This window comes from Mastacembelus armatus, chromosome 12, assembly GCF_900324485.2.
Source record: "Mastacembelus armatus chromosome 12, fMasArm1.2, whole genome shotgun sequence".
NCBI classification, from domain to species: Eukaryota; Metazoa; Chordata; class Actinopteri; order Synbranchiformes; family Mastacembelidae; genus Mastacembelus; species Mastacembelus armatus.
In genome coordinates, this window is record NC_046644.1 from 10,624,224 (window position 1) to 10,651,756 (window position 27,533).

At 40.2% G+C, this 27,533-nt stretch overlaps 2 protein-coding genes across 3 annotated transcripts in view; both read right to left on the reverse strand.

The window, feature by feature from the left end:
* Positions 1 to 11,083: 11,083 nt before the first annotated feature.
* On the reverse strand, positions 11,084 to 22,140 carry urm1 (ubiquitin related modifier 1). Its single transcript, XM_026298080.1, has 5 exons — positions 22,087 to 22,140; positions 20,176 to 20,246; positions 14,199 to 14,280; positions 12,333 to 12,381; positions 11,084 to 11,774 (listed from the first exon to the last, which is right to left on the reverse strand). The coding sequence occupies exons 1-5, from the start codon at positions 22,119 to 22,121 to the stop codon at positions 11,706 to 11,708; spliced, it is 306 nt and encodes a 101-aa protein (XP_026153865.1). The 5' UTR covers positions 22,122 to 22,140; the 3' UTR covers positions 11,084 to 11,705.
* A 2,914-nt stretch (positions 22,141 to 25,054) lies between these two features.
* Positions 25,055 to 27,533, reverse strand: part of sh2d3ca (SH2 domain containing 3Ca) — a 46,184-nt gene continuing 43,705 nt past the window's right edge. The window contains exon 16 of one of the 2 annotated variants that reach the window (XM_026296839.2): positions 25,055 to 27,257. In XM_026296839.2, coding sequence (XP_026152624.1) covers positions 27,082 to 27,257 — 176 coding nt within the window. In that variant the 3' untranslated portion in view covers positions 25,055 to 27,081. The remainder of the gene's footprint in view (positions 27,258 to 27,533) is intronic. The other variant, XM_026296840.2, reaches the window with a different exon arrangement.

A 27,533-nucleotide genomic window follows, 5' to 3' on the forward strand; every position in this document is an offset into this window, starting at 1 on the left:
GTGCCTGTGGCAGATCTGGGAGAGTTCAACCTCGGGTGCACTAACTTTTCACTGTGAGGTCAAGGGTGGAGATGGTGTTTGGGGTGGGGGGTGACAGACAGACGGAAAAGGTAGGAGAGAGAAAGGATAGAGAGGGGGGAGAGAGGAAGACAAAAAGAAAATCTTTATTGTTTTGAACTGCACTTACATGAGGATCATTTATGCATAGTTTGCCTCAACTAAAGGGTCAGTTCACCCACATTGCAAAAATAAAGCAAAGAAAAATATTTTCTCACTTGTCTTTAGTAGGATCTAGTCAATATGTTTTGAGAGGACAGACTGAGATCCATCAGACAAACCACAGAAACCCTGTTCCTGTTACTCTGAACAATCCACAGACCTCAGTGTAATTACTTTTCATTAGAACTACTGTATACTGATAAAAGGCTCTGTTTAAACTGGTGACAATGTGCTCTGTGGATGATCTCGAGTCACAGGCACATAGATTCTGCAAGAAGAGGTTCCAGTTTTTTTGTATGTTCTTTTCTGCTATTTTTGATTCACCACTATTGTACTAAAGAATCAGCGTTCTCTAGAGGTTGAGTTGGCAACTGGACTTCTAGTTTTTAGGTCGAAACGTTTCACTACTCATCCGAGTAGCTTCATCAGTCTGAGAGAAAGCCGGTATGGTATGGACACTTTCTCTCAGACTGATGAAGCTACTCGGATGAGTAGCGAAGCATTTCGACCTAAAAACTAGAAGTCCAGTTGCCATGACTTAACCTCTAGATAACTTCACCTGGGCGACTGAGAATCTCCACAGACAAAGAAACAGTGGAGATGTCAGGGAGAGATTTCCAAATTCTAGCACACAAAACCAAAAGCCTCTATATGGCTGGAAAACATTCCAAATACTATATGCATTTTTGGGATTTAGGTGAACTGTCCCATCAAAGCATAGTGGGCTCTGCCAGGACTCCACTGCTCACCCATGCTCACACACACACACACACACACACACACACACACACACACATGCACCTCGTAGCCCACCAGGCAGTTGCTATGCCACCGATTTCTCTTTCATCTTTTCTTTGCCCGTCAGAGAGCTTAAGTTAGTGTGAGAGAATGAGTGGCTGCAAGTTGGGATGTGTCAGAGTGAAAGTGTCACTGTCTTTGTGATCATGTGTTGGGACTGGGGCTGGTAGGCAGCAGAGAGTCGTGACATTCTCACAAGCTTCCGGGACCTTTATTGCTGCGGCAATAATCAATAGCTTTCCCACAGAGACGTCTTTTGGCTGGGCGGGTCAATACCTGTCACTCAGGGTCTGAGCCGTGGCACATACCCTCTTACTCAGCAGCTACAGCAGCCTCAATCTGTCTGCTCCCCTCCTCCCATGCCATCTTATATGAGAAGTTGTGTTTCATCTATTGCTTTTGATTAATCAATATGCTCTATACCAAGTGATATTCATTTTACAATGCTATAAAGCAGAGAAAAGCAGTGAGAAGCAGAAGCAGATGCTGGGACCATCAAATGTTTTTTTTTTTTTTTTTTTTTTTAAATCTTTGCTTGACAGACTGTTAAAAGTCACAGTCATCTAAAATGTTATCAATCCACGAATCAGTAAGACGAGGAATGTTTCCATTTTGCATGTTTTCGTGTTTTATTATAAACAGCAATTACACATTCATCACAAAAGTCCACAAGAAACTCTTTTAAAACTTTCACAGCTTTTCTAGGCTGTTGCACAATTGTTCAGTGAGTACATGGCTGCATTTTTCTCTGTGAAACTCTACATTCAAAGTTGCCTTGGAAATAAATTAGATGTGATGAAAGCTGTAATTAGTGTGATAATTTGAAAGACAGTGGTATAATTTTAGACGTTGCATATCGGCAATATATTTCATACAGTTGTAACGGAGTATATTTTGGTGCGGGGAAGATTGTTCAGCTGGAAAAAGAGAAAAATGTATGAATTTCGGTGTAATTTCTTTTCCCCCTCAGCTTAGTAAGATGTATTTTGTAACAGTTTTTTGCACATTAGATGTCAGCGAGAAGTCAATTTTCATTTGTCTCTTTGTAATAAACTGACTGTAAAACCAAATACTCAACCTTACAGATGCAACATTGTAATGGCCCCAGTGGACAGTGTGAAGACGGGGTATTGGAGAGCCCACAGCAGTATATAGATAAATTGACTGCCTGGCCAGTGGGCTGGGTGTTTTTTTTTTAACCCCAGGTGGCCAGTGCTGCTGTTTGACGCAAGCACTTAAACAGAATTGCTTCAGTAAAAAAACAAAACAAAAAAAAAACCGACCTGTGTACGTCAAATCCAGTCTTTACACAACAACACTTAGTCAGCACAAAAGAGCTGACGCTCACACCCAACGCCTTGGTAATGCCTGAAGTAACGCGATTATGAGGTCAGTGATACAGGTGTGATTGCATTATGTGTTCTCATGAATATAAAACAGATCATCATAAAAACATTTAAAAGGTTTATTTTCTGATTTGAATTTTTTTAATATATATTGAGTTAAAATGTTGCAAATAATATTACTGCTCAGTGAATTACTTTTAAAATAGATGACGGTTGTTACAAAGACAATGAGCCTCACAGTCTTGTGTAGTGTGAGACAGATGTCTTGCACAGGGGAAGTTTACTGATAATGACCTATTTAGAACATCTTAATAGCTCATTATCAGAAAACTTTCCCTCTAAATAACAAGCTAAAGAGCTTGTTATTTTCACCTTTATGCTGAGGCAAGTTATAATTAGTTTAGTGATTCCAGTGGAAGAGGCGTGTTGCAGGAAAACCACTTTTTTTTCCCACTTTTAAATACTCTGATAGAAATAGCAATTTCAAACAGTGCATTTATTCAATGGTTTATTTGCTTTTGCATCTTTTCGTCTTGTGAACATCTATTACAACAATTACAGGATATTTGTGAATGCCCTTGTGGCCCATGATCTCTACAAAGTAATGGTGAGATTAGTGTGGACGTTTCTGCTTCTCATCCTCTCTGCTACTCCCTGGATGGCGCTGTCCGTCGCCTCGTTGCCAAGCAACAGTGCAGCCACTGTCAAAGAATTCTGGGGGATGTTTAGGCAGCGGCATGCCTTGGGGGAAGAAGTGTGTGTGTGTGTGGGTGTGTGGGTGTGGGTGTGGGTGTGTGTGTGTGTGTGGTGGCAGCAGAAGAGAAGTAGGAGTGTGTATTGGTCTGAGCAGGGAGCAGCAGGACACACTCACTTGTGCATTTATATGAGAATTTTCTTTTAATCTTTTAATCTCAGCCATTATGCCAATTGGTGATTCTTCAAGATTTGTTTTACTTTCATCAGTGTCACACAGTACACCCGTAATCTCTGATTAGTCAACTTCTCTCAGTGCAAAGAAAACTTGCTCTTCACACTCACACAAATGTATGTTTGGGCTGTTTGCTGTGGTTTAGCCTGGTCACAGGGTCAGTTCCTTGACTCCCAACAGCAAGCAAAGCAATCTCCTCTCACTTTAAGTGCAAAATAAAATAACCAATTACATGAAATTTCATAAACAACACATACAAGAAGCAAACGAATATGCAAAAAAAGCAGAAATACATATTCAACACTGTGTAGGAAACAATGATAATGATAAACAATAAAATGAAAGCTATGTTGTGTGTCATGGCTTAATGACTTGTACAGCCCTTCTATGACTCTGTAGCTGGTTTGCTTAAATAGCCCAGGTTGTGGACATCATATTTCCTGCCTATCTCTAACACTGTCTCCTTTAAATATTGCAAGCAGCCTGTACAGATGAATCAGTATTACTGTTTGCATGCTTGCACTGCTGCTCCTTAACAGCTCTCCATGGATGGAGCAGCCCTGTGTGTCTACTGAACCCATTCAGAAAAATCTCCTCCTAGTATACATTTGTCTGTTTGACTCCATGTCCAGGTTTTGCCTAAGCGCTCTTCCCACTATAAATTCCAATGACATTCTCTGCCACTGTGTTGCCTCTCTCTCTAACCTCTCTCTGCTCTGCTCCCCATCCTCTGCAGCCGTGCCCTAGCAGCAGGGAGGAGATGCCTTCACCAGAGGAGGTTTATTTTAAGGATTCCCCTGTTCCCTTTGTCTTCTCTCTCCTCTCAAGCCCTCGACAGGATGGTTTCATAGCCCACCCTGCAGACTGGGCCTCCCTCTCCCCTGCCAGGCCTTTTAGCCAGCGGGTTAAACATTGATTTGTGAATGGAGGGAAGCACAGTGGCCCCTGCGTAGAGTGCGGTGGTTCCCCACTGTTTCTGTGTGTACACACACACACCCCTACTATACACCACCAAGACTAACAGCCAACATGAAAGCTACTGAGCTAAAAAGCCCTAATTCAACAACTGCAGCTAGTCGATACTGTTTCAGGGTTTTAATTTGTGTGTGTGTACGTTTTGCTATTTAGACTTTAACACTTTTGATTCGATTTTTTTTTTCAAATTGCAAAGGCAGACGATTCTTACATTCACAGCTAGATGTTCCCACTAACTGAAGCCAATTACATAGAATTTAAAGAAAGAAGCTAAAGGAACTAAAGGCCTAAAGGAGCATTATTTTGAAGGGACAAACATATTTCTTATTCTTGGCCTTAAAACCTCTTATAACCTAAAAAGACTAATGTATCTAGCTATATTAATGTAATTTGCAGTGAACTAATACACTTCTTGCCCATGTTTACTGCAATAGAGAGCCACAGATCATTTGTTGGACTGTCTTTTTTTTTTTTTTTGCAATATATAAACAACAGTTTTCAATCAAATAACAAACTCCTGTGTAAATATGTTTGTATTGTTGTGTATTTCCACAATTTAACCTAAGAGTGTCAAGACACTTTCCACCCATTACCGTGAGCACCATAAGTGGGAAAAGTGGATGTCAAGGTGAGAGTGAAAGTTGACCCTCTTGACTTCTTACTGGGTTTCCAGCCTCCAGAAGAGTCAGGGCATGAAAAGGCTGAGAGAGAGGGAGGGAAAGAGGGTGAGAGGTTTTGCTGTTCACCTCTCAAAAAAAAAAAAAAAAAAAAAAAAAGAGCAATGAATGAGTGACTGGTTGAATGAATGAGAGGCGGGCTGGGACTGAGAGGGGCTCCGGCCCCGTGGATCAGCAGAGGTTAACTCGGTTTCTTCAGAGGGATGAAAAGGGAAAAAACGGATTGGGCTTTAGAGAGGAGGACCCCCTGCGCCCGGGGCGGGATCAGTCAGGATGATTTATGAGAGACAGAGACAGTGAGACAGAGAGAGAGAGAGAGCGAGGAGGTGGCGTTTGTAAGCATCAAAAAGCTGCAGCGCAAACGCAGCATTCAAAAGTGCTGATATGCACGACATGAGGATGGGTTTGATTCAGATTCCTTATTCCAGAGAGAGAGAGAGAGAGAGAGAGAGAGAGAGTGAAAGAGAGAGGGGCCTTCTCATGAATCTCTCCTCTTGCATTATGGCCACATTTTGGAGCACTTACACAAAATCGGTTTTACGCGTGAACATAAAAGTGTGCCCACTCTCTTGATAGGATTATAGGATTTTTTTTTTCATTAACTAATATTGAGTTACAGAGCAACATAAATAGAAACGCTCAGAAAAAACTTTCATTTGGTTCTGCATTCTTTCCACCTCTCTTTTAATGCTTGTAAAAATACTTAAACCGATCACATTAGTCACAGTGTCCATTATTTAACCAGGTGAGCCTGCGGGCTAAAAGGTTTAACCTTGACATTTAAAAAAAATTTTTAAACAACTGCACAAGTGCAACATTTACCACGTTTATGTCCACTGCAGCCGAATGGATCGCTGCAGTTTTGCACTCTCTTTGACTTTTATTGCATATTTTGTGCATGAAATCTGCTGCACAAAGGTTTGTCATTACCCAAAGACAACACGGCCTCTGTCGTGCCATCAATCGTTTGTCACATGCGCGTCATATAATCCTCTCATTTTCTGTCACTTTGGACAACGCTTGCCAAAGAGGCCTACAGTAGGCTGCCCTTTCTGCAGCAGAATGGCTGCACATGGCGCTGAAGGCACCGCTTTATGTCCAAGTGCCTGGTTACAGCGTTGCACTAGTTTGCTCACACAAGAGAGGGGGGACAAGAGAAACACTAAACGTCATGCAGTGCGGTCAGAGAGTAAACACTGTCGGGATTGTAATCTCTTTTTGGTTAGAAAATAGGGCTGTTGTGTCTTTAAGAGGGGCTGCTGGTCCCTCATCGCAGCTGCTGGCGTGTGTGTGTGCGTGCGTGTGTGTGTGTGTGACATAGAGGACAGCGGAGATTCATTACTTAAGCAGTACAATGGACATTTATCACCCCATGGTGTTATTCAAATTCAGTACCAAGCGAGGACCTTCTCCACTCCTCACTCCGCCTTGTGTCGCGGCAGCATGCGTTTATTGTTGGAGCAGCGTAAAGAAAAAGCCAGGAGGGCAGAGAGACATCCATCCAGTCAGCCAGTCAGTCAGTCCGAGAGACTCGTAAAGGAAGGATGGAAGGCAGGCAGGAGCGTCTGTCCGGAGTGTACGAAGCCCGTTGCTCTTACTGCTCCTCGGTCTCTTTTTGTCACCACCCGAGCTGCTCACTGGGGGCCATTTGAACAGAGCAGAGATCCGAGAGAACGCACGACGTGGGAACTGAACCAAGGACGCACCAACGGGAACTAAGGGGTTTCCTTTTTCTAATATTCGATTTCATCACCAGCTATAAAACAGCAGAGGAAAGAACATAAACGCTCCAAGTGTCTTTCTCCAAACAGAAGAGGACCTCTTTTTTTTTTTGTTTAACATCCGTGGAAAGCCATTGTGCATCTTGAGGCACCAGAACTGAACCGTCTTTCCCTAAATCGATGACACTACACAGGTGCAGAAATGGCGTTTTCCAGCCGTTTAAACCTCGGACTTTTAAATGAACCGAAGTCCGGTCAAGCCTTTTGATTCCTGTGTTTTCCGACCGTATTCAGACAGTTTAAGAGTAGGACTCTCGGTTGAACCAAAGGGGATGACATTTTACTTAAAGATGCAATGGCCATTCAGCCATCTTAAGGGCCCAGAGGTCTGAACAGACTTGGGGTTAACTTTACAACTAGCAACCAGTGTAAGGATGTGCAGTGATTAACGTTTGCAGGAAGAGAAAGTAGGCAATAAGACGCGTGCAGGAGAAAAAGTCTGATTGCAACGACCCTTCATTAGCATTATCAATTAGTATATGATGGGCTTTCTTTTAATGTCAAAAAGAAGGGATCGGTTTGTAGCTGACATTTGTGAAGTGTGTTCAGGGATTTGGGATGTAGTTCGGAGGAAAGTTACACAACAGGCTGTGTCTGAATCTTTTAAATCTCAACATTAACACTGGGTTTTACTGCAACATCTCAGAAAGCCGATTTTATTGAAGGGAAAGAGAAAATGTAAGAGAAAACGCTGAGCAGTGACCGTCAAAAATAATACACGGCACTGAAACTGACCATGTTGTAGAAAAAAAAAGAGAAAGAAAAACAGTTTTTGGTGTCAAACGCAGCCAACACTGTCAAAGGGCATATAGGCAACCGCAGCAGGTGCACCCAGAGGCCTGTGCAATAAGCGCCAGTGCACATTTGTGATTTAAATAATCAAATGCTTAATTTCTTTTTTTTTTTTTTTCATCTTGGCAGAGGATATACAGAGTCTTTAGCGACTGATTGTCCAAACGCAATTCTTGAGTAAACTCATATTCAACCCCAAGAATTGTGTATGGACATCTGTTGCTGCAGGCTCACATTCATCACTGCTGTCTTTGGCCAAGCGCCACATCAAGGACGCAGACCCCCCACAAAACCACAAAAGAAGGCTACAGGAAGGCCTTTAGTCTAGTTGTATTTTTAGAACTGTCTCATTTCAGGTAAGACACAAATAACACTTTGCATGTTATGGAGGAAAAAGACGCGGGACTGGGCCAATAAAGTGGAGGAAATCTTACTTTGCCTCATGTAATGTGTTTTTCGTTGTGTGCGTCCTGGATGGCCCGATTGGTATTTACATTTTGTCGAAGATCTAATCAACGGTGTTTGTTTTAAATGGCACGTATCGAGTGGAAGCATTGATGTATCGACTGTGTTTGGCAAATAGTAGAAAGCAGTAAGTTGAGTGCTCACGGTGAGGCCTGCATGCAGCACAGACGCACGTTGTGCATGAGCTAAAAACTGGGCCGTCACATAAACACGAGAGCCAAGAACCTGGAGAATAAAAACCAACGAAGGGGCCAGAAAATATTTTCGACAAAAAGGTTCATTTGGCTGGAAAATAGTTTTTTTTTATATTAAATTCCTAATCATTTATTAATATTCCGAGAGCACACTTAGAGCCCATTAAGGCTAAGCTTAAAGCATATGTTGTAGCAGGGCAATTAACCACAGATATATTGGTTCGTAAAGACGCACGAAATCGCATTTATTGCTCCTGAGACCAAATCAGAGGCAGATTGCTAAATGTTCAGGTGCTGCAGTATTAAAAATAGAAGCAAAGCAAAAAGAAGAGGCCTGAGAAATTATGCTACCAAACACTCATCAATCACGTGGGTCAGTCTTTGGCCCATTAGGTGTTTTTAGATTTTTATTTTTATTTTTAACTCTATTAAAATAATTTCACTACTATTTAAATATTTTTTTCTGTGGAAAAAAACTATTTTAACTGAGATTATTAAATATTGAAGATAATGTAAATATAATAATAAAAACTAATGATTATTTGCAAATTTGTTGGTCTAAAAGATGTTTTTTTCATTTTGTTTCATTTTTTGGCTCTGTAGTTGTAGTCAACAGTGTGTGTGTTGTTGCTGAACATTAAAGGTAACCTTTGTTAATTCCAGGGGATTAGTGTATCATGTTTGTTCTTGCAGAAACGCATGGAGACAAGTGATTTCTAGTGCTGGTCTTAGAGGGATTTTTTCCAAATAAAAATGTATTTATTTATGTATTTGACAGAAAACTGGTGCTCTCTAAAATCCTATATGGTTTTAATATTTCAAGCTTTTGCGTGGTTTGCGCACGCGTTTTCCCAGTGTTGAGCAGAAACAGCTGCATAACAGTGTCTTCAATGTCCAGAAGGAAGCTCCCTATTAATAATAATAATCAAAGATGCCTCTCATTGGTTTGTTCAGCTTTCTAGCTTCGTTCACACACAACGAACCATGCCCTGAGTCTCAGGACTGGACTCGCTGCAGGGAACTATGGGAGCCTCTGGGTGTAAAAACACGACATAGAGCGAATCAGTCCATAGCTGCTTTAAAGGCTTCATTTAGTAAATAATCACAGATTGAATGAGGACACGCACAAAACGTTGATGTTAATATCGGTGCAGGTTTTCTCAGCACAATGGAAATATTAGGTTGAGATGTTTTCTGTGTAATTCAGGGCTGCAGTGTTGCTGTTTTTCATTCCTTATAGATAATGCAGTTTTATAAAGCGATCATTCTGTCAGTGATAGTTTCAAAAAAACTAAATCGATGCTATTATGTACAATCATAGTGTAGTAGTTTATTTTTATTGGCCGGTGTTTACTTTATGGCTGTTTACCAGAGTGGAGATCACTGCCACGTTTTATACTCACTGTTGTAGCCTCAGCAGTTCGGAGCTCTGGTACACGTGTGATGGGGAGGCCAGCACAGGATAAGCTCTGCAGGCCCAGGTAATAAACCGAGCCCTGCAGGACTCTGCTGCACAGGCTCAAGGTTTTCCCACTCTGGGAAAGGGAATCATGTGTGCAAACCCGGATTTGCCCACATATTGCACAGTCTCGTGCAGCATAATGCACCCGGTAACAAATGAAAAGATGTAAATCTGCCCACATAAACTTTGATGTTCGTAATATAATGTCAGAAAGGAAGCATCGTTTAAAATTATTAGAAGCATGCAACCTTTAGGTTTCTGATCACTTCCTCCCTCTAAAAGTCTGTCTCTCTCTCTCTCTCTCTCTCACACACACACACACACACACACACACACACACACACACAGTAGCTGCCAGAGGCCTGCACTAGCTGACACACAGTGCTGCGTTTTCTCCTGTCTAAGCCCCTTACAGCCTCATTAGCATTTCCTTTCTACCGGCCATTATCGGCCGGTTTCCCGTTGCAAATCGGACTCTACAACCGAGAAAAGGTTTTAGGTCGCCCCGGGCGTTCAGGGGAGGGCAGCCCAGAGGCTACACCTCGACCTCCCGCGGTGGTTCTGTTCACACCCCACCCACCATCATCACCACCAACCCGCACACACACATGCACACACACACACATATACACACATACACACACACACACACACACAGACCCTCCACCAGCCTCTTATGAATATTCCAGCTGAGTAGGGCTACTGGACGGTAATATCTCCCTGAGTCTCGACTAATCAGCCTAAAACTGCAGTGTGATCACAGAGCTGGGCTTACATCGATCAGATAGAGGCTATCACCAGGAATTATCGAAGCGTGATGTAAAATCCTAATTGGGAAAAGCGTTTGGATACAGGCCTCTGTGTGCGGCACAGGAAGGTATGGACCCTGGCACCTGAAACTGGACACACTGTTCAGTGAGGTTAAAGCAGAAACACAGGAAAGTGTTACACAACATTCTTCACATTAGAAAACAAATTCATAACTGGCTATATTTAATTTTTGCATATAAGAATGACATTTTTCTAAATGATACCTTTACTTTGAGATTTCTGGGCTAAGTTTATAACAAATATTCCTTATAGTCAGAAATTTTAGGTAAAATGAAAAAAGAAAACTTACATTTAACGTTTTAAAATACCCATAAATAATTAAAAGTGTAATACCAGGAATTATAATTGTGAAATTATGGAAATATGTTTTTAAAAATAAAAAAAATATAGCAAACTGTAATTACAATAAAAAGATTTTTTTTTCCAATCACAGAAAAAAGCTCTGTAACAGCTTTATAACACACCACAATGGAGGTCTCAGCAGATTTAAGGGCATTTTTTAGGTGTTTATGTTTTTCGTCAACTCCATCTTGGTTTGTGTATCATCCACAACCAGTTGCTGGTATGTAAACACATCATGGGACAGCACCATGACACAGGTGTAATCATTTGAAATATTTTTGTAAATTTTTTTTTATTGTAAATATTTTAAAAAATATTTAAATATTACTTTATAATTGTTGTAACTGACATCAACTACCACTGAATACACACTGATATCTAAGTACAATTATTAGCCAATTTCATTTGTTATAAAGACTTTTTTACATATGCAAAGTAGATTTTTCCCCTTTCTTTTAAATTCTCGTGAGTGGAAAATCATTTTATATCTGAGGTTAAGGTTGTCTTTTACAGTCAAACTAAAAGAAAGATGCCAGGGACATGAAAAAACACATGCCTACCACCATACCTGTTAGTTGACCAGCACAGCAAGAGCTTTATGTAAACGCCCCTCGAAAAAAAACAAAACAAACAAACAAAACCCCCCACAAATGTCAGTATTTACAGACATGTTCATGCATTTTCTTTCCTACAGTTTCCACATTTTCATCTCTGAGTTTCCATTCATTCCCGCAGACCACCATTAATCACCCCAGTCCTCATGGTACAGGTTGACACGATCACATTGTCCAATGGGGTGACATGTTGTTGGGATGTGGTGGAAAGAGCAAAGGGTTGGAAAGGATGTGGAGAACAGGCTATTACACAAACAGGGAAGTCTTTCCTCGTTCATTTCCTATCCTCCATGAAGAGTAGAAATAAACACAACGTTGTCTTGTTCTTGTAGCTGGTAATCCAGCTCCCCCTGAGGTTTAGAAAACACACACAAACATTCAATATTCAAACGTGCGTAAAACTCAAAGGAGAAATATCTGTGTTCATCAATACAAATATGTTTATTACTCCTGGATCCCCATTGGGGTCCAATCAATGACAAACTTTTCATTTCATTTACATTGCGTGTTGCATCCTGTAATTGAATCAGTAGATTCAACTTGAAGCTTTTACGCTGTGTGTGCATGTAAATATGTGTTCACATATGAGGCCCCAAGGACAAACTTGTCTTGCAGCTTCCACATTATATGAAACATTAACTGACTCGGAAAAAAACAACAATCTCTGTATCAGTGAGCACACGGGCTAACCTTCACACACAGCCTTCCTCTTACTGATTTAAACTCATTAAATCAATTGATATAGTTATGGGGATCTATGTATGTAGGCTGAATGCTGCTGTAGGCATGCTGTGGAATCACAATGCTGTAATAGTGCACTCTGAAAACGGACAAAAGAAGTTAATGTAAAATAATAGGTGTGCACCAGAAACGCACTCGCACACTCTACACCACCTGACCATGCTCACCATTAGCTCCCAGTCCGCATCGTTGATAAGCACCAGAATTCCAGGTCTCCTGTGGGGAAACACATCATTTTCAGATAGAAGCATTTTCCAAAGGTAACATAGACAGACACACACACACACACACGTTGGAGCACATGTATGTAAATGACAGGTGCAGCCACAAACAGTTCACATGGATCACAAACAATACCTTTGTATGCATTAAGGGAAGAAAGCGATACACAGCCTCTGGCAGATATAGAAATAAATATATATAATCAAATTGCTTTGAAAAACTCAAGTAAAATTAATTAAAGAGGTGCTATAAAAAATTAAAACATTCAGTAAAAGAAAAATTAAAAAAATAACATTTTACAAGCTCTGTAATTTTTTGCTCTGAACATAAGTCAAATTAAACCATATTTTGAGGGAAAAAAATCAATTATTACTAATTCAACTCTTACAAATCTGAGAAGTTTTTGAGGCAGATGGTTGTGACATAGATCTTTTGTTCGCTGGTATTAACTTAGTAACAATTAATGTAGTTAATATTAAAAAAAAAAGCATAAGTGATGAAAGAATTTATAGTAAACTGAAGGCCAGAGAAAACTGTAAATCAAATTTTGAAAATGTACAAAATGCAAACACAAGCAGGACTGTATTAAAAAAAAATCTCTGGTATAATTACGTTAATAAACCGTGTTAGTGTAAATGACTACATGTGTGTGTCTCATCTATGCTCCAACAAGTATAGGATCATAAATGCCCGCTTATGTTATGTAATGTGGAGTAAATTGCTCCAACCTTAAATATGCACAAAGCACTTGTAACAAGGGCCGAAAGTAATGAGGTTTTTCAAAATAAAAGCTGTGGATGTAAAAGACTAGTGAGAAAATGGGAGAAATACAAATTGTCACTAGAAATTAATAGCATCCAAAAATACACAGTAAATAATAATAATAAAAAAGAAACATCACTACCCTTTTAAAACAGTATAATGAGATCATGGGGGAAGGTAACAGCAGGCACCTTTGGGTGAATTTTTTTCTATGTGGTAACAGTTTTGTTATTGTGGAAGGCGAGATAACGCCTGAGACAGATACTGATGCTTCTCATATTGTACAAACAAGCTTCCATCCAACTTGCTGATGTTCTGTGACGTCAGTGAGAAAGGGCAATGTGAGAGGGACCTGAGAGAACAAACATGGGAACAAACACACACACACACACACACACACACACACACACACACAGACAGACAGACAGAGGGCTGCACTGAGGAAGAACAAAAGAATAGAACAGGGTAAAAGATAGATTGTAAACTAATCACAACCCATAGATCTTTTCAAAAGATAATGAAGAAAAACCTTGATGATGGCTTGTTCAAAAAACTGTGTGTGCTGCCAACACAAAGTATACACAAACACACACATCTAATCCATAAGGTTTATAGGCATAGCCAGCCCAGCCTTTTCTCCATTCATTGGTTAGGTTGTGCTGTAAATAGTCTTGCACAAAAGCAGCAGTAAAAGTCTGGCAGTCCTATAGAAATGCTGTGAGCCCTGGACACAAACCTTCACACATTTACACCCATGTGCATACAAGCACACAAACATACACACACTTGCACACAGGTAATCATCTTAGTGAAACCTATAACCCGAAGGCTAGATGGATATTTCTGAAAAATGCTTCAGAAAGACTCACAATATAGCTCAGAATTGTGTTTAAAGGTTTAACACACTGACAGTCGTTTTTATACAGCCATTTTGATCAAATACTACTACCATATTCTGAAATTTTAGATTTTGTTCCAGCAGTGTGATGCATTACATGTTATTGTTACTGTGCACAGATCAAGTGTGTGTCAAGTGCACACACACTCACACAGAGTCTCCCTGGACAAAGAGTTCAGGCCTTTCCTTCAGCAGGTTCTGTTGGATCCAGACCAGCAGCTGCTTCATGTCCCCTAGAAATCACTCACACACACACACACACACACACACACACACACACACACACACACACACACACACACACACACACACACACACACACACACACAATCACAAAGCCCATACACAGGCAGACAACAGAGGTCACAGTTTAGAGGTTAAAGGTCAAGGTGCATGGTTCCAGCCCCCTGGTCGATGTGACGCGACAGAAGCACCAGGCGGGACGAGGCTGCGTATGTGTGTGTCTGCGTGCATGTATATTTATGAGTATATGTATATGTTTTGGGGGGAAGGAGAGGACACTGGAAATGGGGGAAGGGATGATTGATGCCAATGGTCGACAGTGACATTGTTCACCTTGGTTAGAAAGAAGTAAAACTGATGATTTGTATGTACAAATCTAAAAACGAATGAACAGATCGGAAAGCAAGACCCATCAACACCTGGACATGTAATTTTAGTTTAAAATGGAAAAAAAAAAAAAAAACAAAAAAAAAAAAAAAAAGCCCCAGTGATCTCAAATACATACACATAAATGCAATTATATTTCAATCTAGCTTCATACCTGTGGTGAAATGTTTTATTTCTAACCAATAAACTGCAAATTCCAATTTCAGAATAGTCACTTTCTATAGTAGTCGCACATTAAATGCACTGCTTTTCACAGCTGAGCTGGAATATCACCCACGCTTGAATTTTCTGAGTCTGACCTCTTGAACAATCAGACTGACCTTGTCTGAACAATAGGTTGAGCCTCACTCAAACCGACTCAAAGCCTCAAAGGCAACAGCGATGAAAGGTTTTCGGATAAATCCCCTCTGAACAACTAACAATGAATATATTATAGTTATGAGTATTATAAGCATTATGATTCAAGGTGCTTTAAGAGCCTTTGACTGTTAGTGCTGATTTCATATAAAATATAGATTTTCTAATATAAATAGATAAGTATTAGTGTGATGAAGACCAACAAATCTGATTAAAGCAAGAAAAACAAAATACTCACATGTAATACTTTCTCATAACTGTTTCCTAGTTGTGTGGACATATGATCACAGCTGTGAGTGTATGATCACAGCTGTCTACTTACATGTACGTGTGTGTGATGACTTGCGATAACACTTGAGAGCAGGACTATAATAGCTGGTAGCAATATCACACACACAGGCAAACACCCACATCGCCAAAATTAACAGCATCGGCCTCCTTAGCCCCATTTACACAAGAACAAAAAGCCAGGAGACACAAGGTACAGCAGAGAGTAAATAAACAGGAGAGGAAGAGGAAATACAGGAGCGCAAAAGAAACCGAGAGCAGCAGCAGCAGCAGCAGATGGAGCAGATACGAGGGTAGGACGACGACGGCGAGTCAGCCCGAGCCAGGTGTAAGAAGAGCGGTGAAGCCGTGGCAGGTAGGCGTTGAATCACTCAGGGATTCAGGGGTTCAGCTGGATCAAAGACAGTGTTAATATAATAATAATAATAATAATAATAATAATAATATTACAATAAAATAAAGACATCCGTTTTGACCTGGAATATATTCAGAAAATTGTAGGGAAAAAACGTTGCAATTTGTAGTGAAGCCAAATTTTGCTTTTGCTTTTCTTTTGAATTAATTATCTGGGTCCATACAGTATACATTTACAGGCTTTTGCTTTGTCTAAATTCAAAATTAGAGGCTTTCTGGTGTGTGAAATCTTCAAAAATTTCACCCAAACCTCAGCCGTTTCTGGGGTTTTAGATTAGGAAAATATTTTGAGAGGGGTGAATTAAATTTCAAACCTGGGTCCTCATATATGACAAAAACATTTGATTTTGTTTTACTTTGGAAGAGTCGTCTCCCAGAGCTCAGGGCTGAATTATTCATCCATAAAAACACAGAAATTACAGTGCTCTGATCCCAATCAACCAGTGCTGATTAGAAAACATAAAATACACATACCCTCAAGATAAAAGTGAAATAAAAGCTGAACTAAGAAGGCATAAAGAAACATTCCCAAAGTTATAAAATAAATGTAAAAAAAAAAAAAGCCTATTTGCCACATTTCGCTAATGACAATAAAAGATTTATGGAACAAGGGATTTCTGGAGGCACCTGTCTGTTCCATGCAGCGTCTATGAGGGCAGCAGACTGTGGGGATCATATGTGATGTGTAAGGTGTGAGAGGGAGTGAGCGTGTGCGTTTCCACATGTAGTTGCAAGCCTTGTGTGCGTGGTGTTCAGGTTAATTGCACTGCTGTTGGCCAGCTCAGTAGGATAATGGTGGTAGTTTTCTATGGTTCCAGATCTTCATAAAAAAAAAGACAAATACCTCACTTTGCAACACACACACACACACACACACACACACACACACACACACACACACACACACACACACACACACACACACACACACACACACACACACACACACACACACACACACACAAGTAGGCAGTGAATATTGACCTGCACCTCTGCAGGGCTAAAAACAGAACTAATCACTACAGCAGTCATAACTCCTTCTTTGTGGTGACTCCTTTCTTTGCTCTCTCTCTCTGCCTTTGACTATTGGTATTTTTCTCCACCATTACCCCTTGTTCGCACTTTCACCCTCTCACCCATTTACTTTTTCATTTGCTCTCTCTCTCCATCACACACAACCTCTCTCGTAAAACCTGCTCTCATCCCCACTTTCCATCTCTCCCCTTTCTTTTTATTTTTTATTCTCCTCTCTAAACACACATACACACACAAGCAAACATGTTAAAAGATGAAGACAGAAAATAAACAGGCTGTCTGAGCCCAATGCACAGGTTGGTGATAAGTCAAACTCGCATCACTTAAGCTTTTTACTACAGAAACAGTCACTAGGTGCTATTCTATTAATGGCTTTCTTGTAAAAGGTTACGCTGCTCTACAAATTTAAATCATTCTCAGCCTGAAGCGAAGACACAGGCTTCTGTCAATGAAGTGTATACCAGGTGAAAGACAATTTAAGAAATAAGGAGTTAGAGAGATGATGGGGGGTAAGAACGATAACATTATGAACAGACTTGGAGGTGAAGGTTCTTGATAGCGCTTTGTGGTCAAGGTAGACGGGAAGGGAAAATGAGGGAAGAAACAGACGAGGCAAAGAGGGAAAATGCGTCACAGGCTCCTAATGCATCTTGGGATAGCAGCGTTGTACGGGTGGAAAAGCAGACATGTAGGGAGGGAAGCGAAAAGGCGCCATTTTGACTCTGATTCAAAAACTGTGTCTGTTTTTCTTTTGTGTGTGCAGTTTTTCCCCCTATCCTTCTTTTTTTGTTTTGTTGCTTTTCAGTCTTCGTGCGATCATGACAGTCATTGGGGGGGGGGCATGCTATCCATCTTTAGGCTGATGTAAGGGGGCAAAAACTGTGTGATCCTTAGACCACAGGGGGTTTTGTTGTGTGTGTGTGTGTGTGCGTGTGCGTGTGTGTGTGTATATATGTGTGTGTATCAGAGACAGAGAGAGCTAGATAGAAAAAGAGAGAGAGTGGATGGAAAGAGGGAGTGGGGGAAGGGTCTGTCAGTCGAGGGTCATCAATCACTGGCTGGGGTCAAAGAGAAATACGAAGGATTCAGAAGCAATTATATCTGCCTTCACTGCCCCCCCCCCCCCGACTCACACACTGATGTGTAAGGCAAAAATACTTGGGATCAGCAAACGAGACTTAAGATCACAATAAGCAAATATATTGAGGAAATGTTATTTCAAAGCGCCTGCGCTGCCGTTAAAATTATGAACGCCGTGGACTATATGGCAAAAACCACAGCTTTTCTTTTGTTGCACGCAGACACACAGAGGTCGCCCGGTCCAGCGAGGTCATAACTGGGTGAGATTCCCTGTTCTGGTCAACTTTTGTCTTTTTGTTGGCGTGGTAACACCAGCACCATGTTCGAACACCCTTTGTTTAGACCAATACTGAAGACATACATTGCTCACATTTGTTCTCTCGCTCTGTAACGCGCACACAAGCATATATACCATCACGTGACACTAGGCAGCTGCCGGTTTCTCAACGACCCAGGTCCTGAGCTGGGTTTGGGAAATAAAATCAGGCTGCAGGCAGGTTTTCTCTCCTCCATGCTAAGTTAGTGACCCATAGTGGAAGGAACCTGAAGGCCTTAGAAAAATAAAATCTAATCAGTCTGGATCCTCAAGTAGAAAACCTTTTATGAATTGAGAAAGGAGCACACACCTGATTCAGCTGGGAAAAAAAAAAAAAAAAGACGAGCTCTATCACCATATCGCTCTTTGTGGTCCACAGAAGCAACATCCCCTCCTCTCACTCACACACACAGTTTACAGGTATGTGTTATGTTAAAATTAATTTATAAATTGGTTATATTTAAAATTATTAGTTTCTGTCAGGTTTTACTTTGAATTGTGTCGGAATAACAGACAAATATATTCAGAACTAACACGTGTATTCCCATTGCATGCTGTTGCAAATATACCTGATAGTAGTTTCACAGTATTATTTGATATTATCCAAAGCCCTTCATTTTTTGCACACTTGTTGGTTTCACTTTAAATAGGTACAATTGATGGTGCTCTCAACAATAACCATTATGCTATAGTGAAAACATGGTTTTGATTTTTATTTATTAAAAATCAAAAAGTGAAATCTCTGATTTGCAATAGTTTTCAGACTCTCAGTGGTGACATTCCAGACCGTGGTCATCTACTCTACTGTGCAGATGTTTTAGGCACTTTAGATGTTTTAGATTCTTATCACCCAACACCATCAGATATTTCATTTGTCCTAGGTACACTGTGCAGCACTGTGTCCAGGACAGTAAGCCCATAAAGAACCCACTAGAGTTCATGAAAAACTATTTTCAGAGGCAAGAAGAACCAGGAGTCCTGTAGCAGATGGTCTGACACCCACAGAGCCCTGATCTCAGCACTGTGGAGTCAGTCTGGGATCACATGAGAAGACAGAAGAGACTGGGACAGCCTGAATCTACAGGAGAAACTGCTGCAGGTCAAACCAAAGAGAACTGCTGCAAATACTGATTAGATTTAGCTGTTTTTCCCTTTGCTGCACTTTGTATTAAGTGTGTTGATAAATTAAAAACTATTCATGGCCTTGTACTTTGCACTGTACAGTAAGTCCTGATTGTTTTAATTTAGAACTGTGGAGAGACCTAGAGGCACAGATGCTTACAGATACTTTCCATCCACTATGATGGTGCCTGAGAGGATCTGTCAGGGTGAATGAGATTAACCGTCCAAATCCAGGAGTGCGTAGAGTATAGAGACTTTCCCTAACTCAGAAACAAACTGCAAATTCTGCAACCACCCTCTTTACCTAAGTCCCAACTTCACTGAATTTTCTATTGTTTGTATTGTCATTATTTATTGCCAGAGACCTACAAGTAAAATGTGCAGCCATTAAATATATGTACATATAAAAAAACATTATTTGCACATCTGCAATTTTTAGATAACAGTCACATACACTCATAGTTGACTTACCTCTGGCTAAAACGAATACAGTCTAATACAATAGTCCTGTAATGAATCCTCATTTCAGTTGAACTGTACGGCCTGATACAGAGACGTGTTGCTGTTGTTTAGGATGGATAAAAAAATGTGTCTGTATAGCACTGTATAATATCCATCTGTGTGATTTATAGTACATGCACTAAAGGCTGTAGAAACCCTGAAATTGCTTTCATTGTTCTCATTAGGATCGTTTCTCATCTCCAGATGCCCTGAGACGCAGTTCTCTGACATCATGTCTGACCCTCTAAACACAGCATTTCTTTTTAAGAACAGATTTCTTGAGAACATCAATTGCTTTTTCTCTGTTTATGTTATTACCAAGCTGGAAAATTAGCCAAATAGAATAATGCTCTAATTATGGCATAATGAGACAGGTGATACTCACAAGGTTCTGATTGGCTTGGAAGAGTCACATGATGCTCCTTGACGCCATTAAAAAGCAGCTCTGCTCCTCCTCTAGACAAATAAAACGTCAGACTGATAAAGTGTGTGGATTTGTGAGACATTCAGAGTCATACAGAAAAACTGAATGGCCTCCTATACTGTTCCAATTAACTTCTTTCAATAAACAGTCTTTTTAAAAAAATAAAAAATAAAAAAAATAATAAAACAGGATCAAAGACATGCTACAGACAAGTCTAGTTGCTGTTTTAATATCGGCATTAAGTAACCAAAATCAAGCAGAAACAAAAAGATGTCAGAAATACACCGGACAGCATTTAACAACACATACATTTAGGTAACCTAAATAGGTTGTAGGATTAAATATATAAAATCTATATACCCCTGGTTTCTGTTATTCTGAATCTGAGCCTATTGTAGATACTGTCAGATGATAAAATTTTTTGTCCACTGAGATTTATACAAGTGTGTCTATCATTTTATTATCTCTCTATCGTAATATTTAAGCTATTGCAGATAATGTGGCAAATCAGTGAGCAGGGCAGCTTTATGACAACACTGCGTTTTCTTTTTTTTGGACCAACTTAATGAACAGTTTTGATTTATCAGGTTCACTGATTCACTGATTTAGTTTAAAAGTGACATTCTTGCCTGACAAATTTAGTTCATTCATTAACACTTTAGCCAGAAAAGTGATTGGATAGTCATAAAAAAAAAAAAAAAAATCAATATCAGGATTTAAAATTACATATATAAAGTACTTTACATTGTCCACCGCTGTATAGACATGTTACACAATCAAAACTAGAGACTTGATGTTTTTGCTTTCAGCCTCAAATCAAACAGTGTTTTTTGACGGAGTTAGTGACACAAAGAAAACTGTTGTACTTTTACTATGAAGCGAACTGCTCATGATAAATGTGAGAGATTCTCTGTGCTGGCACCTTGACTGTAAACTCCAATTTAGGATCATGCCACTGGATGCAGGCAGAACTTGCACATCTGGCTTGGGTCTTTAGGGGGAACCAGGAGACGTGACCACTCCCAACCTGGATATATTAAGAGTCCTCCTGACTTTGCTCTGGCTCCTCAGAGAGGCGGTCTTTGAGGTTATTGCACACATTGCAGTCTACAGGCCAGATTTTAGACCCAATTTTAGGGGTGCTCAACATGTTAACTTGTTTTGTAATCTGCCCTGCATGTAAAAACTATTTAAAAGAAGAAGAAGGATGCACTTTATTATTTTAGCACTGCAATTATTCTCCATTAACAAATGAAAGAAAACTCTATTGTATGGTTTACAATAGACATAAGGGGGGTAACTTTGCTTTGGTGAGAATGTGAGGTCAAAATGATGATGAGCAACCAACTGTTCTATTCGAATAATGTTATAAATCAATATGGATCAATTCACGCTGCTTATTAGATTATTGGATGGACAGGAGGACAGTGATAGAAACAAGGTGAGGGAGCAGGGTTAGTTCTCAGATAGACCCTAAGCATATGATCCTGTATAAATGCACATCCTCCTTCGGGGCTGAGCCCCCCTAAAAGTCTGGTACTAGGATCGCCTCTAGTTCAGGCTCCACAGGGCGACAACATGAGAAGATGTTAAAAGTCGAGTTGTCAGAACTGTTTCTCCTTTTCATAGGCTAAATCTGTAAAGCTGTCACATAATGTCGCTCTGCTTTTCTCAGTGTAGAGAAAAGAAGCAGTAACGCGATGAAGGATATTTCATAAACAAACAGTTTTTACACCGACTCCAGGTCTTTAGATAAACCATACATAAATAAACTACTACAGCGGACATGTGTTATTTTGTCTGAGCCTAAATGCTACCGGGACGTTTAAACAGGCACAACCAACCACCAGAAAAGCTTTTAAATTCACCTACCCAAACTCCAGCTGAATCGCTAAAGGCGCTGCCATGTTGTAATCACATGCAGGAAGTAGTGGAGCGATAGTCGGAAGTGACGTATTTGTGACGGCACATGACAGGTTTATTTTTAAATAAAATCTTTTTTTAGACAATATATTATTATTTAACTAGTCATTTTATTTATCTAAATTTGTAATTGCACTGTAATGTAAAGGAACTTGGAAAAATTATTATATTTAAGCCAAACCTGAAATGGCATTTTTGTTTTTCCATGCTTTTATATTGAAAATCTAAAACCTTTGCTGACCAGGGTAGAGTTATCTGACATGTAGGTTCCTGCCTCATGAAGGTTCCTGCCTCTTCTCTACTCTGCCTTATGGTGTTGCCTCTATCTATTATCTGATATTTCCTTGAACTTTATTTAAGGAAATCATCATATAGGAAGATTATTATTAGTAGGCCTACAGCTACATACTCTCTCTCTTGTTCACACACACACACACACACACACACACACACACACACACACACACACACACACACACACACACACACTCTATGCATATGCCTGAGTACATTAAAGTGTGCAGATACATAGCATGAGTGTGTGAATGCACATCTGTCTGCCTCTCTCCCTCTTTACATACATCCTCAATCATACTGGTGACAGTTCCAGTCGCAGTATACAGGACTGGGAGGCTGAGGTGGGGGTCGGATAGGGGGTTGGTCAGAGGTTTGAATTGCAAATCTGCTGCCTTCTGTTAGTGTCCAAGGTTTTGCAGGCCCATCCCTGTCTTCATTCATGTGTTAATGAGGAGTCAGTGCAGGGGCAGATAGACAGATCGACCACAGGCCTGGCGGGGCTGACACAAATGTGAAGCATGGATAGGAAGGCAGGCGGGAAAACGTTGCGGTCCTCTGATGGTGGAGGCAGCTGTGAAAGTTACTGCTGTACACTGTTACTGCTTGCAGTATTAAACCCCAGTCAGGATGAGTTATATCCTCGCAAGTGGAAACAGTCATGGGTGAGCCCAGAGGGAGACAAAGAGGAAGAAGTTGGGATGTGGTTGGTATTTTAATGGGTATAATTTACATGGCTGTGACGTGAGTTATCCAGGAATGATCATGCCATCACTGGGTGTCACATCACGTTTGCTAAGCTGCCTTGAGGTTCATGCATTTCTCTTAAAGATGGTGCACCATACTTATTTTTTACTCTGATAGATTTGTTTTCACACCTAGAGTACATGTAGAAAACAAACAGTCTTTTACATAAATTTGATCTACACAAGCAGTTGCAATGATATCATTATCATTTTAACTTCTTTACAGGTGCAAATACACAAATTCAATTTTGAAGCAAGATGCTTTTGAGAAATTTTACCCTTTTAAAATAAATATCCAGTCAAAGATGATGCGAAATAGCTGTGTGGGAAAAGCTCAATGCCCATTACTATGGTGCCAGTGTTACTATTTGAAACATTTAGAAATAGAAATTACAGCTTCTTCAGTTTGCTCCCTCTCAATATGGGGCCCTTAATTAGATAATATTATATTCTATGCACAAGTTTTGGTGATTCTGACATGACAATCAAGGCTATTTCTCTACTTAGACACACTGCTGTTCCTAAGCTAATATATGTCTTAACCAAAATTCAATCTTAATTATTATAGACACTTTTTGATTTTAATAAATCTTCCAAATCAAGCAAATCCACAGCCAGACTTCCACAAGTTAAGTTTTCACCTCACTACAAATATCTGCCTGTAGCTGGATGTCAGAAGTCAACGGTACAGTGCCAGGCACCAGCTATAGCATAGCCAGGGTCACACATGATCAGATGACAATGACCCACACAATGGATTAACTATAAAAGAACTGGGGGGAGAGATTAGGGGTGAATTGATGACGGTTGGCTGGCTGGCTGGCTGGCTGGCTGGATGGCTGGCTGGCAGGTCTGGGAGATCTTGGGACTGTTTCAATAAGGAAAATAAAGACCTGAAATTAACATGTACCATGATACCAAGCAGAGAGAATCCTCTTAGAGATTACATCCATAACATGTTACGCCTATGGAACTGTATGGAAAGGGGAGACAAAGAGCAGAGCGAATGATAATTTTCTATTGTGGCAGATCATGTGCCGATCTGTTCAGTTCTTTTCCATTTGTATTGTTCCTTTCTGTTGTACACCACAGGTTTTGTAATTTCATAAATGAATTCATTCTTCCACTTTCTATTTTTACATGACATGTTTCACCTGCACCCAGAACCCCCACCCCCCCCCCCCATACGCCCACACCCCCACCCACCCCCACCCAACCACCAACACCACCATCAAAAGCCACAGCAGTGTTCCTGCAACATCTGTGCTGTGGCACACGTACACACACATGTTGACAAGCACACACTGATACACAAACACATGTACGGTCACATGCAAACACACACTTAAAGTTAATGGATACTCACTCACACACACACACACACACACACACACACACACACACAGAGTCCATCTGTCTTTGTCTCCCTCCCACTGTCATCGCCATGGACCTGTCTGCAAAACAATGCGTGACGCCTCGCACCACACGCCTGCTCAGTCCACATTTTCAGTGACACTGAAGATCGTGCAGATTTTCATTTATAACAAACATTAAAAAAAAAACATTAAGAGAGTAGCTAAAGTGCCCATGGTCCAAGAAATGTGGAATTGCAAGGATGAATCAAAAACCTGCATGAGAATGGTCATCTGATGGTGAAATGCTGTCCCCTGCTGGCTACGTGTGTGCATTGTAAGAGAATGGCTCCTTCAGGACTATTTAACTGTTTACACTGATTCAGTTCTAAAACAGCTTTTTAGGAGTTGGAGCAGCAATGTAATAGTAGAAATGTACTTTTCTTAGCAAAGTTAAAGTGAAAACTATTCAAACAGTGTATCACATGCACATCACATTATGTCCCAACAAAGAATAAAACTCACTGACACAAGCAATTATTTTATTTGAAAAAAAGTGAATTTCTATGTACAGTACGTAAAAAAAACATGAGATCAGTCCCAAGTCATTTGTCTTTTTGCTTTTCAAGTTCATCTCATAAAGTCCTATTAACATCGAACAGGAGAATCCACACACAGAGCATCCCTGTACAGCATCCAAAAGAGCACAAACAAAAACTTATTCCATCATCGCTCTTTCAGTTAGCAGATCTCAAACCTAAACCAGCAGGCATCCTCTTCATTTCAAAACACACACAAATGTTTTTCATGTGTCTGTCTTCCTGTTGCATTGCATTACAATTCATGATTCAGTGTTTTTCACTGACTAAAGATCGCCCCCTGTTGCACAACAGTGGGAACTGGTCTATACAGCTGATCTGTACAGAAATGTGGCTTAGGATAGTGGGACAATCAAACAACCATTTTTTTTGAATAATTTGACCGATATCTGATATGACTTTCATTTTTTCATCTGTTTGAATAACAAAATGTTAGGAAGAACATAGGATAAAGAGTTTTTAAAAAAAAACAACATGTAAGACTTTTTAAAACATTCTGAATGTGGGTCTGCTCTTCAGGGGTCTCAGACTTGGTTCCAGTCCTCTCAGGCTCTCATACTGCAAATTTAACACTCTTATTTAACACTGAACTAAAATGCGATCCCAGTGAAATAAAATGATACAGATTGGTTAAGCTCTATCTACCTCAACACAAATTCAAAACCATACAACCCAAAACATTCTCTGTAGGTTCATGCCATTAATTGATTCAGATTTTTAAACTGCAAAAAGATGAGCAATGTAAGATTGTTTTCATCTGTCAAGTGTCCTGAAGGTTTATCCACAGACAGGAAATACATTCATTGAAGCATCATGTATATTTCTCAAGTTTGACAAATCTTTCTGTTCCAGTTAGTTTAAAGCAACATTTTACTTTGTAGAACATTTAAAGCTGCATGCCATTTGCATTGTTTCTGTAAATTGATAAACTACAGATCCACATGGCTGAAGCATGTTCATAAATGTCTCTATACTAAGTGAAACATTGCTTTAAAAAGCGAATGTCCAAATTTTCCGCTGTCTCATAGCGTTTATTTTAATATTAAACTCCTGTCAAACAGCTACAACAGTGGGAGATTTGCTTTGTCTTCAACGTTTTTAACAACTCACAAAGCCCTCACACTGAAGTTACATTACTTCTGCAAATGTTTCATTCTGATACATTTATTAATGCCTGCCTGATACATTTTTAATTGGATTCAATGGGACTGCTTGATACATATTTAATGAAGTTTTACAAATATGGTTCCGTCAGAATGAGCACTGGCTGATTCTCATGGGTTTGGTGAAGCAACGTCCGTAATGTTCTGATAACCTTTGATCATAATGAATAAATAAGACAAAAACACATGAAACATTAATGAGACACAAAATTAAGGAATGTAAACATACGCACGCATACAGACACACACACTCACACAGACAAAACATCTCTATATGAGCTATGTAAGTTATTGTTGTCATTTCTGCTACAGTATGTGACAGCAGTTGTTTGAAACAACAGAGTGTCTGTGTTTTACTAGAGCAAAGCCAAACTGTGTGGCTTTGTTTGGCCCTTGGGGGATACCGTACACACGTTACTGTTCGTACCAAGCGGAGAAGATGGTCACCCGTCTCCCCCATCTTGTTTTCCATTTAGCTCGTCTCTTCTCTGTTGCCATTTAAATATTTTAGCGCTAATAGAGGAAGTCGACAAGGACGAACAGAAGCAACTCCACGCCATACCCAGAGTCCTCAGTGAGTGCAATTCATGTTATAAGTGAGTAAACCTGTCTTCTGTAGTCCTAGTGCTCACCGCACATGCTCTTTTAGCTGCCTCTTCATTCACTCTCACCCCCCCCAGTGTTCACGCTGGACTCTTCCACATCCTCTTCCATGATGAAAAAGACCATACCACGATGAGTGGTGAGCGCAGATGGGGTGGTTTCCCAATGGCGAGTGTTGGGGCTGGTGCTATAGCTCGCTGTGGCGCACGAGAGGCTCTAGCTTATGTGACAGGGCCGTGAGGACCTTGTCAAACTTCTCGTAACGCTCTGATTGGCTGCCCTCAGAGCCACGGCTGCCCCACAGGAGACGCATCTGAAACTCCGTTTGGAAGATCTGGTAAATTTCTGCTCGTTCCTGGAAACCTGAGGGGGCGAGTAGAAGAGGTTACTCGGTGTGGAAAAGTCATAATCACTAATCATGGTGAAATAAAGGTTAAATAGAAGTTATCTGATTGTATCCAAAACCTTCACAGTCTCAAAAAACACAATACAGTTGTTTAAACAGCTAGATCTGTCCTTGACACCCTGTTCCCAAGTTTAAGAGCAAACCTAGATAGTTACATATAACCTTAATGTTGTTCATTGGAATAACACTACAGAGAATTGACCATGTCTGCTTCTACATACATTCCTTCCCAT